The sequence below is a fragment of the Alligator mississippiensis genome, chromosome 13, assembly GCF_030867095.1.
Source record: "Alligator mississippiensis isolate rAllMis1 chromosome 13, rAllMis1, whole genome shotgun sequence".
In the NCBI taxonomy this organism is placed as follows: domain Eukaryota; kingdom Metazoa; phylum Chordata; order Crocodylia; family Alligatoridae; genus Alligator; species Alligator mississippiensis.
This window is the reverse complement of record NC_081836.1, coordinates 21,631,101-21,648,243: the sequence shown is the minus strand read 5'-3', so window position 1 is coordinate 21,648,243 and position 17,143 is coordinate 21,631,101. Positions and strand designations below refer to the sequence as shown.

General features: G+C 45.5%; 1 protein-coding gene across 7 annotated transcripts in view; it reads left to right on the top strand.

The window, feature by feature from the left end:
- Nucleotides 1-17,143, top strand: part of NPRL3 (NPR3 like, GATOR1 complex subunit) — a 151,290-nt gene that overhangs the window by 120,810 nt on the left and 13,337 nt on the right. For 4 of the 7 annotated variants that reach the window (XM_059716343.1, XM_059716344.1, XM_059716345.1 and 1 more), the window contains 3 exons: nt 429-479; nt 4,952-5,141; nt 10,892-11,084. In XM_059716343.1, coding sequence (XP_059572326.1) covers nt 429-479; nt 4,952-5,141; nt 10,892-11,084 — 434 coding nt within the window. The remainder of the gene's footprint in view (nt 1-428; nt 480-4,951; nt 5,142-10,891; nt 11,085-17,143) is intronic. The other 3 variants (XM_019482365.2, XM_019482364.2, XM_006261840.4) reach the window with 1 other exon arrangement.

Sequence of the window (17,143 nt, the reverse complement as noted above, 5' to 3'; positions counted from 1 at the left end):
TGGGAAGCCAGTCAGAGGGAGAGCTGGCTGTGCTTCAAAGAAACCTTACTGAGAGTGCAGGAACAAACCATCCAGATGTGCAGGAAGACTAGCAAGTATGGCAGAAGACCAGCTTGGCTTAGCAGGGAGCTCTTCAGTGAGCTAAATCACAAACAGGAAGCTAATAAGTGGAAACTTGGACAAACAATTAGGGAGGAAAATAAAAGTATTGCTCAGGTGTGCAAGGATGAAGTTAGGAAGGCCAAAGTGCAATTGGAGTTCCAGCTAGCAAGGGATGTGAAGAGTAGTCAGAAGGGTTTCTGCAAGTATGTCAGAAACAAGAGTAGGATCAGGGAAAGTTTAGGTCACTTACTGAATGGGGGAGGCAACCTTGTGACAGAGGATGCAGAAAAGGCTGAAGTATTCAATGTCTTTTTCTTGCTTCACAGGCAAGCTCAGCTACCAGACTGCTGCACCAAACAGCACAGTTTGGGGAGGAGGTGAGCAGCCAACAGGAGAAAAGAACAGGTTAGGGATTGTTTTAAAAAGCTGAACATATACAAATCCGTGGAGCTGGACGGGATGCACCCAAAGGTGCTAAGGCAGTTGAATGATATGATTGCAGAGCCACTGACCATCATTTTTGCACTCATGGTGATCAGGAGAGGTCCCAGATGATAAAAGGGCAAACAAAGTGCCCATATTTAAGAAAGAGAAAAAGTAGGATCCAAGGAACTAGAGACCAGTAAGCCTCACCTCAGTAGCTGGAAAAGTCATGGAACAGGTCCTCAATTAATCCATTTCTAAGCACTTCAAGGAAAAGAAGGCGATCAGGCATAGTCAGCATGGATTCACTAGGGGCAAGTCACACCTGACCAGTCTGATTAGTGTCTATGATGAGATGACTGGCTCTTTGGAGGTAGGGAGACCAGTGGATGTCGTATGCCTTGACTTCAGCAAGGCTTTTGATATGGCCTCTCACAACATTCTCTCAGGCAAGCTAAGGAAGTACAGGTTGGATGAATGGACTGTAAGGTGGATAGCAAACTGGCTGGATCTTTGGGTTCAGAGGGTGGAGTGTCCCAGAGGTCGGTCCTGGGACCAGTTTTGTTCAGTATCTTCATCAGCGACCTGGAAGATGGGATGCAGTGCACCCTCAGCAAGTTTGCAGATGACACCAAGGTGGAGGGAGTAGTAGATATGCTGCAGCATAGGGTTAGGATTCAAAGAGACCTAGACAAATTGTAGGATTGGACCAAAAGAAATCTCAGGAGGTTAAATAAGGATAAGTACAGACTTCTGTACTTAGAACAATCCCATGCATCAGTACAGGCTGGGGACTGACTGGCTAGGCAGCAGTCTGCAGAAAAAGACCTGGAGGTTACACTGGACAATAAGCTGGATATGACCCAACAGTATGCCCTTGTTGCCGAGAAGGCTAACAGCATAATGGGCTGCATTGATAGGACTGTTGCCAGCAGATCAAGGGAAGTGATTATTCCCTTCTATTCAGGACTGATGAGACCACATCTGTCCAGTTTTGGGCCCCACACTATAGAAAGAATGTGGACAAATTGGACAGAATCCAGCAGAGGGCAATTAAAATGGTTTGGGGGGCTGGGGAAAATGACTTGTGAGGAGAGGCTGAGGGAACTGGGTTTATTTAGTCTGGAGAAGAGAAGACTGAGAGGAGATGTAATAGCAGCCTTTAACTACCTGAAGGGGGGTTTCAAAGAGGGTGGAGCAAGACTGTTCTCAGTGGTGGCAGATGACGAAACAAGGAACAATGTTCTCAAGTTCCACCAAGGGAAGTGTAGGTTAGATACTGGGAAAAACTTTCTCACTGGGAGGGTAGTAAAATACTGGAATAGGTTACCCAGAGAGGTTGTAGAATCTCCATCCTTGGCAGTTTTTAAGACCTGGCTAGACGAAACATTGGCTGTGATAATATACTTAGGGTGGTCCTGCTTTAAGCAGGGGGTTGGACTAGATGACCTTCTGAGTTCCCTTCCAACCCTAATTTTCTATGATTCTATGACACCCAGAGTAACCAGCTCCCACAAAAGCCTTGTCAAGTCACCCCCACTGCTGAGCTGCTTATCCCACAGCAACTGTTTCTCTGTTGTTAGGTGCAGGTATAGCAAGAGAGTTTGGCTCAGTGACTCTTTTTAGCTTCTTTCCTTTGTGAGGGAAGCCTTTCTGTCCTATTACAGGCCAGTGTAATGCACATTTGTTTTTGTGTTGACACTTTCTTTGAGCTTTAGGTAGTTTTCCCACTGTCTGGTTCCTCCCCTTTCCTCTCCACCACTGTATTTATAGAGAGCACTCTCTTTTCTTATCCTTCATTTTCTAGGCTAAACAAGACAAGCTCTTTCATGTCTCCTCTCAGAAGATCAGCTCACCATTTCCCTGATCATTATAGTGTCCCTTTTCTGCACCTTGAACTTTGCTATTGGAACACTTCACTGATTCTGTAGGTTCAAACTCCAGGGCATGAATTCCATGGCATGCTAAAGTCTTAATATTAGCTCAGATTTAGGAGGGAGTGCTGTCAAAGTTCACATGTTCTTTAAGTGATTTTAAGGCCATAATGTACAGGCCATAAATTCTTACTCAGTAATCCTCGCATCAAATTTGTAACCTCTGGTTGAATGAAAGCCTATCTTTAAACCAGGACAAATTATCTCTTTATAAAAGAGATTAAATATTGGTGAGCCAATATCATCCCAATATTAATTGTTCCTCCTGGTTAAAAAATTCATAGAATCATTCTTTGAGCCAGGTGGAGGGAATGTTTAAAGTCTATTTAAACATGTTTATGTGAAAAGTCTATTGTACTGCTTGGGCATGTCTACACATGGATATAACTGCAACACGATAAGCTCTGGCACATACTGTGTTGAAGTTTATTGTTCCTAGGTGCCTCATTTACATGTGTTCCTGGGACCACACACAGCACATTGAGCTGGGTCGGAGCAGCCCCAGCTGGCAAGGGATCTGGGGGTGGGGAAGGGGTCAGCCTGCCAGCCTGCGATTCCTCCAACCCGGCTGTGGAGGGACTGGCTGGGGCATGAGGGTGCTCTAGTGTGGGGCTAGCCAGCAAGCAGCCCCTGCACTGAAGCACCCCTGTGCCCCAGCCAGCCGTGTCAGCATCTGCCTGTGCACTGCTGTAGAGTAAAAAACTCTGTGGCAGGATAGTAGTTGTATTTACAAATACTGTCCTGTGAAGTTTATTAGCTTCCTGCAATGTTATAGGGCTGCACATGTAGATGCCAAAATGTTTACTGCAGAGTTAATTAGTCAACTGCAGTAAATGTCTCATGCAGATGTGCCCCCTCTTCCTCTGGGGGTCTCCAAGGCCTCTGACAGATGTTAGTTTAACCAGGTAATGGGATCTGAAAAATTTTATCCCAGAGCCCAAATTGTTTCCTTTTGTGCTAGAGAATCAAGATCCCGCCTGTCAGACTGCATGATTTTTGGAATCTGGGATAAAATTCCTCACATCATTTTGTGCATCTGATGGGGATCAAGCAACCTGGCACTAGGGAGCAGCTGCCTCAAGCTGAGCTGCCTTATACCTTTTCAACTTGCCAATATATAGAGAGCCCAGGAGCGAGAAGTGGTTCCCTGATCACTGGCTCCTTGTACACCAGGAATTTAAATGCGCTTGTGGGCTGCCTGACACCAGGGAGCTAACTGGTCTCCAATGCAGGGGTCCCCATGCACTGAGACATTTAAAAGTCTGCCAGGGATCCATCATTCATGACTGAAACCAGTTTGGGGCTGAAGTCTGCATCTGTAGTAAGACTGTTACTTCTGCTGATTCCTCTGCAAGACATAAGGTCTTAGAGACTGCAGATCTCTCATTTTTTAAGAAGTGGAGAGCTTCCTCTGGCCTACTGACAAATAAATTGGTCTCTTTAAAGGAAACAGGACTGTAACAGGCCTCCTGGGCCATCACAGTATCATAGAAAAATATTGTTGAAAGGGACCTCAAAAAGTCATCTGCTCAAGGGAGAATCATTCCTATCTAACCATTCTAGACAAGTGTTTGTCTAACCCAGTGGTTCCCAATTTTTTGAGATTCAAGGCACTCTCATTGGACTCAAGATGCTTGTCATAAACTTGCAATATTTGGCTCCAAAATAATACCTTTTATTAGACCAACTGGGAAATCACAAGAAAATTGTCCTTTTCTGCAAGGTTTCAGGATCAAAGTCCCTTTGTCAGGCTCTGGGAAAAGTATAGATGGTACAAGATGGTAAAAAGTCCCCATAGGTAGGAAATAAACTTAATTTTTTTCACAGAGGAGCTGAATTTTATAATTTTTCTTGGTTGTTGTAATAAACCTGTGTTTATCTTGTGAATCACATGCAGGAAATTGCACACCTAACCCTGCAGCCCCCTTATAGAGAATCAGTGGTCAGACAGAGGTGTTAAAGTCACCTTGTTCCCTGGGTTGGATCTGGATTGTAGGGTTCCTTGAGGACCAGATCCTACCCGGAGCACAGTGTGGTTTCAGCATGCAGTGGCAACAGCTCCAACCTGGGGCATACAGTGGCTGCAGTGACAACAGCTTCATTCCTAGCCATGTGGCTGCACCTCTGATATGTGGTGGCAATGGCTCCAGCTCAGGTACAGGGTATATGGCAGCAGCGATGGCTCTAGCTCATGCTCTATGCCCTGTGCTGCTGAAGCTCTGGCTACTGTCACATGACCTGTGCTGTAGTGGCAACTTCAGTGCTGGCACAGGGCATGTAGTGGTGGTGGCTCCAGCTTTGCCACAGGGTACACAGCAGCACCAGCATGGGGTGGCAGTAGGGTAGCCCCCTTCTGGTGAGAAGAGCCACCTGCCTCTCTGTGTAAACATTTTTGCTGTGCTTAGCCCTGCAGGATCTTAAGGCCTTCACATGCCTTGTGCATTGCCTTCCTTTGCTTCTTGTGTGCTTGAAATTCTATCTCTGTGTTACAGACTCAGCTTATACAGATGGTGATCTGGATGCTTCAGCATCGGCTTCTTATTCAGCTGCATACGTATGTCTGCCTGATGGTGTCCCCTATTGAGGAGGATTTCCGAGCCCAAGATGAAGACATGCCCTTTACCACTAGAGTTGGAGGCAGAAGTCTGAGCACTCCCAATGCCCTCAGCTTTGGTTCCCCAAGTATGAGCATAACGCCTTCTCCATTGTGAAAAATATCTGTAGTTTGTTTTAAAGTTTACAGTTTGCCATGTCTTGAAAGAAGTGTTAGTAGTATGTCAAAATATGTGCATCTTAGCTAACGTGATTTTATAATCAGGTCCTTGCAGCAGAATTTGATAGGTCAAGTCATGTTTACCAGCCTCTTAGCTGACCATGGTCACCCTTTGGTTGAAAAAAAGGCCTTAAGGCCATTAAAGCTATACTTCCTTTTTGCAAAGCCCCTCCAGCCCTTTCCAGTCATTCCAGTCCAGCCCACCTTTCCATTCATCCTGACAAGATGTCTTTTGGTACACTCTTCTCAAGTTACTTCACTAAGATCTACTTCCCATACCACGGCCAGCAGTGACCATCACACTCATCCATATGCACAAGCTTTTATCTGCATGAATTTCCATTATCAGAAATAGCAAAGGTAGAGTTTGCTAACAAATTACTTGTGAGAAGAGGTGCTTCAAACCAAAATTGTTATCAGTGGGATTTAGATGTCTCGCCCCCCCCCTCCCCCCCCCAGTAGGGCATGGACAGATGCAGTGTTTGAAGTACTTCAAGCATGGAGGCTATAGAGCAGAGGCAGGCAATTATTTGGTCCTGCAGGCCCCATAGGCAGTGCTATGGGGAGCTACTGCAGGGCAGTCAGCACCCTCCCCTTCCTCTCTCACAACAGCCCTGTGGCTCCTCCCTTCCATTGCCAACAGCACACAGCCCCAGCCCTGACACGCCCCATGCCCACTCCGGACTCACCTCAGTTGGAGCAGACCAGCTGGAACTTGTACACACAGGTCCAACCCTAGCCCTCCCCATGCCTGCTCCAGACCGCTAACCTGTGCTGAACAAGGGCAGTGGCAGCAGCCAGGCAGAAGCTGCTGCTTGGTGTGGGGGCGGAAAAAGCTTTCCCCCTTCCTCACCACTGCCTTGCTGCAGTCACCCAGAGCTCATGCCTGGGCTGCCCTGCAGCTCCTCTCTACCACCATCGCTGCCACTTCCAGGCCACCCAGCAGGGCAGCAGTGACAGTATAGAGGAGCTGCAGGGTAGCCCGGGTGCAGGCTTCTGAAGGGCCTGGCAGCAGCAAAGGGGAGAGGCTGCTTTTCCCCCACACCGAGCAGCAACTTCTGCCTGGCTGCTACTACTGCACAATGTGGGTGCGTGAGTCTGGAGCAGGCTGGGGCTGGGGCTGAGGCTGAGGCTGTGTGTGCGAGTTCTGGCAGGTCTGTAGCTAGTCAGAGAGGGCATGGGACAGGCTGGGGTCTGGACTGCGTGCTGGTCCCTGCCAGTACCACAGGACTAGAGCTAGCGACAGTGGCAGCTGGAAGGAGCTGCTACCACCTGGGCTACCTAGAAAGGCAGTCCAGCTGTGGAGCCACCCCAGCCCTGCTGCATGCACAGGGAGCAGCGTGACGCACCACAGACCAGAGAGCACCTGCACCAGGTGAGACCAAGGGACCCACCGCGAGCCAGACAAAGTCCCTCTGCGGGCCATATTGTGCCCACCCATGCTACAGAGGTATCATCACAACTTCATACCATAATGTCTGGGGAGGAAGGGGGCTGAAGTCACCAGGGCATCAGCATAACTCAGCAGAGGAGGAGACCATAACAAGGTGCATCAACATCTGTGAAGAGGCAAATGAGAAGAAGTTTGGAAGACAAAGAGTAAAGATGGGGGGGGGGGGGGGGGGGGGGGGGGGGAGGGAGGGAAAAGTGTGAAGGAAAGCAAGTGGTCAGCTAATAGGCAGGTTACCTGGTGTGTTAGATGTCAGGCAGGTTGTAATGTGTCATAAATCCACTTTCCTCTCCCCTCCCCACCCTCTCCCCCTCTGTGTCTGCCCTTTGTCTTCCAAACTTCTACTCATTTGCATCTTCACAGACTTCTTTGTTACTTTAGCTTCTTTTCTACCTTGGAAAACTCATGATATCAGCAGTCTCCCATTGCCTGAAGAAAGGGTGTTTGTGCGTGAGAGCATGCAAAGGACTTTTTTCCAACTGTTTTGTTGGTCTAATAAAAATTACCACATCTACCCAAAGAACCTTGCCTGCTAAGGCCTTAGACCAACACAGCTACAACCAACAATGCTGCAACTTGAGATGGTGTTGACACACCTTGTTATGGTCTCCTCTAGGGCTGTGCGAAGCTTTAGTCCCTGATTCAGTTTGGTGGAGATTCAGCCCAATTTGGTGGCTGAATCTCCGAATTGAATCGGAGGACCCTTTAATCTCTCCGAATTGAATCGGAACCCTCCGAATCAGTTTGGAGAGATTTGGAAAGATTCAGAGATTCGGACATAGACACAGCTTTAAAAGTTTTTTCTACGTACCTCTAGATAGCAGGGGCTCATGAATGCTGCGATGTTGGGGCACATGGAGTGTCCTACAGGAGCGCGGGGGGGCTCCCCAGTGTGCTCAGCAGCTGACTTGGAAGTCAACCAGAATCACTTCCGGTCCACTTCCGGGTCTGCTGGGGAGTGCGCAGCCCTGCCCTCCCCCCCCCCGGCTCAACTGCTGGTGCCTCCTGGGTATGAGGGGGACACCCAGGGTCCCCCTGCAGCTGATGGCTGAGTTGGGGGAGTGCAGGGGGGCCTCCCAGCACTTTCCCTGGCAGACCTGGAAGTGGACTGGAAGTACTTACGGTCCTCTTCTGGGTTCGCGGCCAAGCATGTGGAGGCCCACCCTCCGCTCCTGTGGGATGCTACATGAACCCCAGCATGCAGCAATCATGAGCTGTGCCTGCTATCTCAAGGTATGTAGAAAAAACTTTTAAAGCTGTGTCTATGTCTGAATCGTTGATTCTCCGAATCAGCATTGAATCTTTGGATTCAGCTGAATCGAATCGGGAACTGATCTGAATCAACAAATTGAATCTCTGTCCCTGATTCGGGCCGAATTCAAATCTGACACTTTATTAATAGGTGATGTTGATGCCAGGTCAGCTTTCTGCCTTGGGAAATGTGCAGAGTCACAGCTTCAGCAAAGATGGATAGCTTGCTGAGATCATTACTTGAGTCCTCTGGAAGCTAGCAGCCCAGACAGGGTAGAGAATCAGAGACTGTAGGTCCCATGGTCTGCTGGTTGTGTGCCTCCCACCCCCGATTCTACCTTACACCCTCTTAGTTTCTATGCTCAGAGATTTCCCCCGCCCTTGTAACAGGTCTGAGACCAGGGCAGCAGTCAGCAGATTTGGGCACAGTCCCAACCACAAGCCAGACCTGCCTTTTTGTGGCTGTTCTATGCTCCCACTTTGCCCCCCTTCTCTGGCTCCAAGATCTGCATCCCTTACCCCTACTTCAGCCAAACTTTCAGAACTTCACTTTCATTGAGGAGTTGGGGTAATAAGGTTTGGAGCAGCTCCCCTCCACTTCATAGATTCTCAGTCAGTCAACATCCAAGGAAGGGTTTGCATCCTGGGACTCAAGCCCATTCAACCCAGTGGGCCAATGGGAAGGCTTGCTCTCATCCTGGTCCACACCAAGGACATGCCACCCAAATCCCTCTTGGGAACCTTTTGAACAGACTCCAGTTCTTATGGGTGTCATTGATACATGCCATCACTTCCCATTTGCAAACCCCCAGTGACACAGCACTTCCAGTTCTTATGCAGACCCCAATTCATTAATTATTTATTTATGAATTCTCTTAAGAAAAAAAATATAGGGATTTGACTGTGTACTGTTTAATAAAAGGGTTTTTTGGTACAAAAGAGATAACATTGTGCCCCATGCTTTGTCCACCCCTTGCTCAGTCATGCCCTACTCTCACTTTGCGTCCGGGCATCTCTGAAAGTGATTTTCCAGGACTTCTGTAACAGCAGTGGTAGTTGTGACACAGAGGCTTGGCTTGTGGTGTTGTATAGCTGCCTCTAGCATGCCAAGCTTCCTCTGTCTAGGCCTCTAAAAACAAAACAAAACTTCCCCTTGCCCTCACAGATGTTGTGAAGGATGCAGGCTGAGAACCATCTGGGGTAGGTAGCATTCAGTGGCATGCGGGTGTACTCCCAGTGACCTACGGCATGCCTTCAGATGCTCAGAGGTGCACTCAGAGGTTATGTGGCAGCTGATTAGCTGGTAATTGAACAGTTCTTTCTTGGTATCCAAGGGCCCTGTGTCAGGCTCCATGAATCACGGGAGGAGCAGGTATATCAGCCCCAATTAGGAGGATAGGAGCAGTCATTCCCTTCAATTCAACGTTGGTAGTTCCACAGTCAGCCTCTCCACTCCATCCCCACCCTGAGTCATCACCAGGCTGGATTTTCTAAAACCTCAGGTATTGTGGATCATTCTTTACCAGCTGGCGGTGAGGGGTGTAAACCATCCTCAGTGGTTTACAGTGCACTGAAGCACAATGGAGAAGAAGCCTTCGTGGTTGATATGCTCTGAACTGTGGTGGACAGGGCACAGGATGGCAATGCAAGTGCATCAATATCTCCAATGAAGTTCAGAAAGCCCATGTAAACAAATGCAGCAATGAGCTGCTGGGAATTGGTGAGGTGGAGGGATTGCACTACCAGCACCTTCTAGATAGCACGGCCCACCTCCCATATGGCTGAGCTTATTATGGATTTGTCTATGCCAAAGTGGTTTGCCATAAACTAGAGATTGGGGGTTGCCAACTTCCAGATGGCAGTGGTCATGGCAAGGGATACCTTGTTACTGGAGCAATGGGGCCAGCTCAGCACGGATCTTCATGAAAGTGACCTAACTCATCTGAAAGGTCTGTTGCCACTGCTTATCATCCCGCATCCCCAGAATTATGCATTCCCACCTGTTACTGCTCATTTTCCTGGACCAGAAGCACTGGTGTACTGTTTTCAGGTGATCCCACAGAAGATTGCCTTTCAGCTATATGATGCTGTCCTTGTTGGGCATGTGGGTGTTGTAGTGCAAAGCAGGTAGCACATCTCAAGGAGGTGCCCTTTTAGGGCCTTGGTCATGATGGCTTGTCCTTCTATGCCATTGCACTGCAGCTGGCAAATTAATAGAATATAGAAATGCTCAGGTGGGCCTGGATTGTGCTTTGAGTAGGATAGGAGTGACAGAACCTCCTGATACTGCTGGAGCAGGGATTCAAGGCTAACAGACAGTAGTGGCCTGTTTTGGGCTCCCCAGGGTGGTAGCGAAACTGTTTAGCCCTCCCAAAGTGAAACTGATGCGATCCACAGTGACAATGGACTCCAAGCCAGTGGGAGGAGGGGTGTGAATTAGCACTGTGCTGGGACAGGCAGACAATCAGCACTCTCCTCTGCTCTCTGGTTTGTCTCTGGAGCCTGAAGGCGTAGTGTTTTCTGCTCTTCACCTCCTAACTGCAGAGTTGGACCATGGCCTGGCTTCCAGGGTCATTTTGAAGGGCTTTGGTAGTACAGAGCTTTTACATTTGCTTGATGTCAAAGCACTTCAAATTGGAGTGGGATTGGAAGTGCCTCAAATGAACCTGTGTCCATACCTGCAGATTTGTATGGCTTGCTTGGAAAAGTTTATAATTGCCAGTTTCCCATAGCCCATCTTAAGGGTATGATTCAAGGTAACTCCTGGGAAGGCATTCTTATTAAATCTAACATACGATGCTGAAATCCCAAAGTTTTCACTACTTGTGCTCTGTTCACCTATCTATATCCAGCAGTATTCCCAGAACACCAAAAACACTGTTTGCTAAGTTTGTTCTCTTTGTATCACCCTGTTAAGTGGGATATGGATTCTTTATCTTCTTACTCTCCCTCTTATAGCCAGTAGTGATGATATGACACTCACGAGCCCTAGCATGGATAATTCCAGTGCTGAGCTGATACCTGGTGGGGATTCGCCATTAAATAAACGGATGACTGAGAACCTGCTAGCAAGCTTGTCAGAACATGAGCGGGAAGCTATTCTTAATGTCTCTGCTGCCCAGAACCCAGAGGATCTCCGCATGTTTGCAAGGTAGGACATGAGAAACTAGCAAAATACAAGCTTCCCCTCCCCTCCCCCCCATTCCTTTTGGCAGTCAGGTTTGTGCATTACTTGGGGAGGGAGGGGTGCCCTCCAACCAAATATTGCTGGTTTGGGGCCTTTGGAAGATTACATTTCTAGTTGTCCTTTGAGTAGTTGCCTACACACATTTTTACATGTGCATATTCTCAGCCCATGAGCCTTTTGACTAGAGATTTATTTACTTTAGTACACTTTGCTGCTCAGGCCCTCCCTTCCCTGCCCCTGTACCAAAGGGATGACAAACAGAGCACCCCTCTTCAGGTCAACAGTCTGGCTGAGTTGGAGCAACATTTTATTGACTAGCTATTGCCAGACTAGCTATTGCCAGACCATTGCTTTTGCTTTTTTGTTGCTTTTTGGCTTCTCTTCATTATATTCCCTATCCTCTCCCTTTTTTTTTTTTTTTTTCACCCAAACCCTAAGTTTTGGGGGTTTCTTATCCAGATTGTTTCAAGGGGCCTTGCGCTCATAGTGCTCTCTTTCTCTATTTTCTTTTGTAGCAACACCATATAGTACCAACTTTTTACAGCCTGCTGTTTGAAGCAGATCTTGGCCTTTTTTGCTTTCTTTTTGTCACACTCTATCTCAGCAGTCTGGCGGAAAATCTCGTTTCTCAGTCATCTTCTGATGTCTTCTTCCAACTCACCCAGTTTTTGCAGCTCCTGCTCTTATTAGAGACTAATTCCTGCCTCAGTTCCATACAAGGTGTTTGTATTGCCTTGGGGAGTCTTGTGTGCATGATGAGTAGGGCATTTGCCAGTTGTTCAAGCCCTGGAGAAGGAAGGGGCACGAGATAAGACTGCACAAGTCCCTTAGGTTGTCCTCAGACCCTGGCATTGAGTCATCAGGCTGGCATCATTCCCCCAGCACTGCTTCCTCCTAGTGCCCATCATCTTTTCCAACACTGTGTCAGTTGGCACAGATTCACCACGTCAAAGTTGTCTTCCAAGGGCCGCTCTGGAACTAGGCTCGAAGGAAATGCCTCCTCAAGTTCGTTGCACAGAGAGCTCCCATCATTTGGAATCAGCCAGGGATGCATCTCTAGAATAGCAGAGGTACCAAAAGTACAAACTGAGAGATTTCCTTGTCATGTTAGGATCTGGAGGAGGCTTGTAAAGCATCAGGGGCTGAACTTCCCTTTATTCCATCTTGGTAGTGTAACGCAGTGCTTCCCGACCTTTTCCAGCCCAAGGCACACATATTAATAAAAATTTTCTGAAGCACAGCCTTCCCTCCTCTTCCTCCCTCCCCCCCCCCCCCCCCCCTCTTATTTTCGGTGTGAAAACTGGGCTTGTCTTGATGTGCAGAGTCATTTTATCCTGGCAGGAACAGGTGACAGTGCAACTTGGAGCTCTTGCTTCATGGATCTCAGATGCTCTCTTTGTTTGTTTTTGATGCAAGTCAGGCTTGAAAAATTTAACTTGCACAGGTATGTTGTCAAAAACAGCAAGAAAACTCAGATCACATGTTCTGAGAGTACTGGATATTTGTTTGCAACAGAATAAGTCCAACAGCATGTCACCAAATTTAATTTTAAACTTGTGATCCATCCTTAATTTGATAAATTGATCTTGAGCCATAATTGAAATATTCTTAGCACTTTCCATTGCAGATGAACTCCAAGAATCACAGATCCATTCAAAATTTTCAGTACAAACTGAATGGAAATAAAAACTACATTTCTCTTCAGGATTTTTCAAATGCTGAGAAATTAGATTGTCCAAAACACTACTAGTTGGATCTGCCATGTTTGCCAGGGGTAACATTTCTAATTTGCCCTTTGCTACATTTTCACGCCAGAGAGCTAGTTTATATCTAAACCTGTGCAGTTTATCAGTGCTGGAGAGAAGGTTTTCATTTCTTTCTTGCATTTTCCTGTTCAGATCATTGAGGTATTGGAGTAAATCACTCAGGTAAGCAAGCTTTGCACACAATGCTACATCAGCATGCAGATTGCTCCGAAGTTAAAAAGTTTTTTAATTCCTCTCTCAGCTCATACAAACATGGCAGAACTTTTCTACAGGAAAGACAGTACATTTCTATATGCAAAAGCAACTCTGATGTTCTGCTCCCATATCCTCACATAACAGTGAGAAAAGGCAACTTCTCAGGGGCTGTACTTTTATTACATTCACTATTTTTTTTGCTCCATCCAACACTGAGGAGAGTTCTTTTGGCAATATTTTGGCCACAAGCACTTCCCGGTCCAGGAAACAGTGGGTCATCAGCACATCAGGGTATTTTTGCTTGACCTTGTTTACCCAAAACTATTAGCAACCCCGATCCCTATTTTAATGTACAGAGATGACACTATTATACTATCAAGAACTCCTATTGGATTACAGAAAGCAATTATAACTTTTGAGCATCTTTGTGGACAAAATAACTTAAAGATAAATTATGATAAATAATGGATTGGGGAAGTCGTTTGATGAAATATCCATGAAATATGGGGGGAACGAAACTCGAAGTTGTCAAAACCTATAGATATTTGGGTGTTATTCGCAGCTTCTCCATCATGGAACCATCATATGCAGTCAGTTAAAACTAAGGCAGCCCAACTGACTGTGGCTATAAAGAAATTTTATGAAACCACAGCAGGACAATCAGTCCAAGCTCCTTTATCAGCATATAAAGCCAAAGTTACCTCTCAGATCTTACATGGCGCAGAAGTATGGGTTTATGCCACTAGTAATGATGTAGACATACCTCAGAACAAGTTTCTTAGAGCTCTTCTGGCTCTCCCTTTCCTCAATGCCTGCATCTTTTTTGAGGTAAGAGACAGGAATGGAGTCTATATTAACTAATATTATTATGAGAATGGCGGGATTTTTATTTAAAATCCTGCCCCTTTTACCATCTTGTCTGCTTAAATTAAGCTACATAGAAGGTATTAATAATCCCCCTCCTCTCCAGTCACCATGGTTAGCTTTTTTTCCTGTACTTTTGCACTTTCTGGAGTGGGATACTATCTCAAAGATAACGAAAGATTTTTCTCCCCCATAGAAAAGGTTCGGGTTTTTCAGAGGATACGAGATATTGCCAGGCAGAATGATTTTGCAGTGGCTAGGGCTACTCATATTGCCCCTTTATATACTGTTAGACCTCGACTCCACGCGTCGCACAACTAGGGAGACAACAGATCGATGCCATCACACATCACCTGCACACATTGCGCGTCAACAGCTTTATTCAAAATGGAGACGGCTTCAGGCCAGTTCCAACAAACCGGGGAGCTGCCCCAAACATTAGTTCTTTCCATATTTATACACTTTGGTTCATACTCATTAACATTTACTCCACCTTTGTCCCACCCATATTCCTTATCTTAAGCTCCGCCTCTGTTTACTATCTATTTCATTAGCATGGAATTGCCTATGCATTTTACTTATTTACATATCTTTTTGCTATAAGCACATGCTTAGGACCCTGACCCCGGCTTCCTTTGGTCATTTGTGGTTTCTTGCTGATTTCTTCACCATCTCTAAGGTCTTGCTTCTGCTTTATCTCCTCATGATAGCCAGTGGGCGGCATCCTGTTTTTCTTATACAGTGAGCTATATATCTTACAACACTACTATGTTGTTAGGAAAATGCTTGCCTAAGCATCTTGCAAGGTTTCTTTTAACATGCCATTCTGCCTTGTGGTTAGCAGCTTGCTAGACCACAGGTTATAGCCTTCTGTTCAGCTGCAAATTCAATGCTCCCCAAGATCCAAATACTGTCACCCTAACATACTTTTTGGAAATTAGATTGAGCGGGAGAAAGGTATTTACAGTTGGATCTCAATAATAAATGGCAATCCTCTTTGACTAGACTCAGGACCAAAAAGATGCACACAGCTGTTGTGACTGGATGTAGATTTTCCATTCCAAGGGATAAAAGATGTTGCCAAGGATGTTGCTCCTAGACTCCTGTCTAGGAGTTTTGGAAGATACTATCCACTATGTTTTAGAATGTTCTTTATATAATGACATAAGGAGACCCTGTTTATTACCGTTCTTGCAGAAATCGATACATTTTGCAAACAGAGAAATTAATCTAGCTTTTACAGCAAACAGATCCAAAGTTAGTAAACCATTTTGCAATTTTTGCTTATAAGGCTGAGGCGATTAGAGTTAAATATCCTTTATTACTGATATGAGTGATACATTTTAACATTAGATTTGATTGTATTGTCTCAATTGTGGATCTGTGTACAACAATATTATAGATTCATGTCTTGATTTACTATTATATTTATATTAATAATGTTTTTTATGTTGGTGGGCTCTATTTTTAGTATAATATTTGTATGATGGTCATATGTGTGTTATGTCATTTTTGGGAGCATGGCATTTAGCCAAAATCCTTAATAAATTGAAATTGAAATTTAATTGACCTTGTTTAAAAACCCTTTCACTTTCCCTGTCATAGAGGCCACCCCATCTGTGCAGACATTCAGGCAGATTTTCTATTCCAGTTCTCCCTCCTCAAAATAGGCCTTTGTCACTGAATGTTTCCACTCCAGTCGTGTTACCTAGTAGCTGTTTTCAAAATAAATAATGTTCTTTTTACCATCTCCATCAATATACCTGACATTAGCCAAGAGCTGAGCCTTGACCACTGATGGCTGTTGACTCGTTATGCTGCAAAGCACATTTTCCTCTTGATTTTATTCTTTCTCAAATAACAGTTTCAATATCAGCAGACATGTCATCAATGCGACAACTTAGCGTATTGTCTGAAAGGGGAACCTTTGTGATTTCATGGACTGCATCTGAGCCTAACTCACAATCTCTTTACATGCTGGTAGAATTAAAGTCTGCCATTTTATAGGGCTTTTTTGTCTTCGCAACAAGCTTAGCAAACAAGTAGCTTGCTTCCAGCGCTTTATCAGACACCATTACACAGTCTTTCATCATTTCCACTTGTTTTTCATTTTGCTCCTTCAAATGCTTGAAAAAAATCTTTATTCTTGTTGGCAAGAGACTTGTGTTTGGGTGTAAGATGTTGTTTTAACTTACTTGGCACCATGGCATGGTTTGAAAGTTTTTCCCCACACATGAGGCATAGTGGAAGACGGTAAGTTGGTTCGCTGGTAAATGAAAATCCATAATGTAGATAACTCTCACAGTAGTGTCAGCTCACCCTTTTGACTTCCTTGTGTTCATGTTCAGCTTTGTTGGTGGAAGTAGATGTAGAGGCATGAGAATCTTGTCTTTTCAAATATTTACCCACTTTCCTTTTCCTATTTACCACTGTAACTGTACGTTCTGTGAATACTCCGCTCAACATGATTTTTTTTTTAACCACATGCAACGTTATTAGAGCATAGCACGATGTACCATCTCACACTCCAGTTGCTGTACACTGGAACAGCAACACAACACAATACACTTTGGTTCTGTCTACAAAACTAGTTTATATAAACAATACATTTCATTTATTTATTTTTCTAATGTATGACTTTTTTCCAAAATTCCATGGCATACCTGTTCATTTCTGATGGTATGCCATTGTGCCACAACACACTGGTTGGGAAATATTGGTGTAAAGGTCCATACTGAAACGTCATCAATGGACTTCTAAAGCAGAGCACATCAGATCCCTGAGGCCATCAGCACCCACTGATCCAAACATCTTGACACTACAAGAGGCCTCACATTCCAAGAAGCAGAAGAAATTGCTCCAGGTTACTGCTATCATCGTCTTTGGCACCTTCCAGTACAATACTGTTGCCTGTTGTTAATCTACGTTGATCCACATGCAGGAGCCATCTTGACTTTGGTTGGGCTTGTGTCCACACTAACACACTGTCCAACTCCTGGCATCCAGATGCCACCACAACTTCCTTTGCCCTTTGTTGACACAGGCCTTTATCTTGCTACCAGATCTGCTAGTACTGTTCTACTAATCGGGTATTCTCAACATCATGCTCCAGCATCAAGGATGACCCTTATCCAGTCCTACCACTCCAGTTGCGGAGGGCTTCATCATTGTAGTCATCATGGCAACAACTACTGGCAC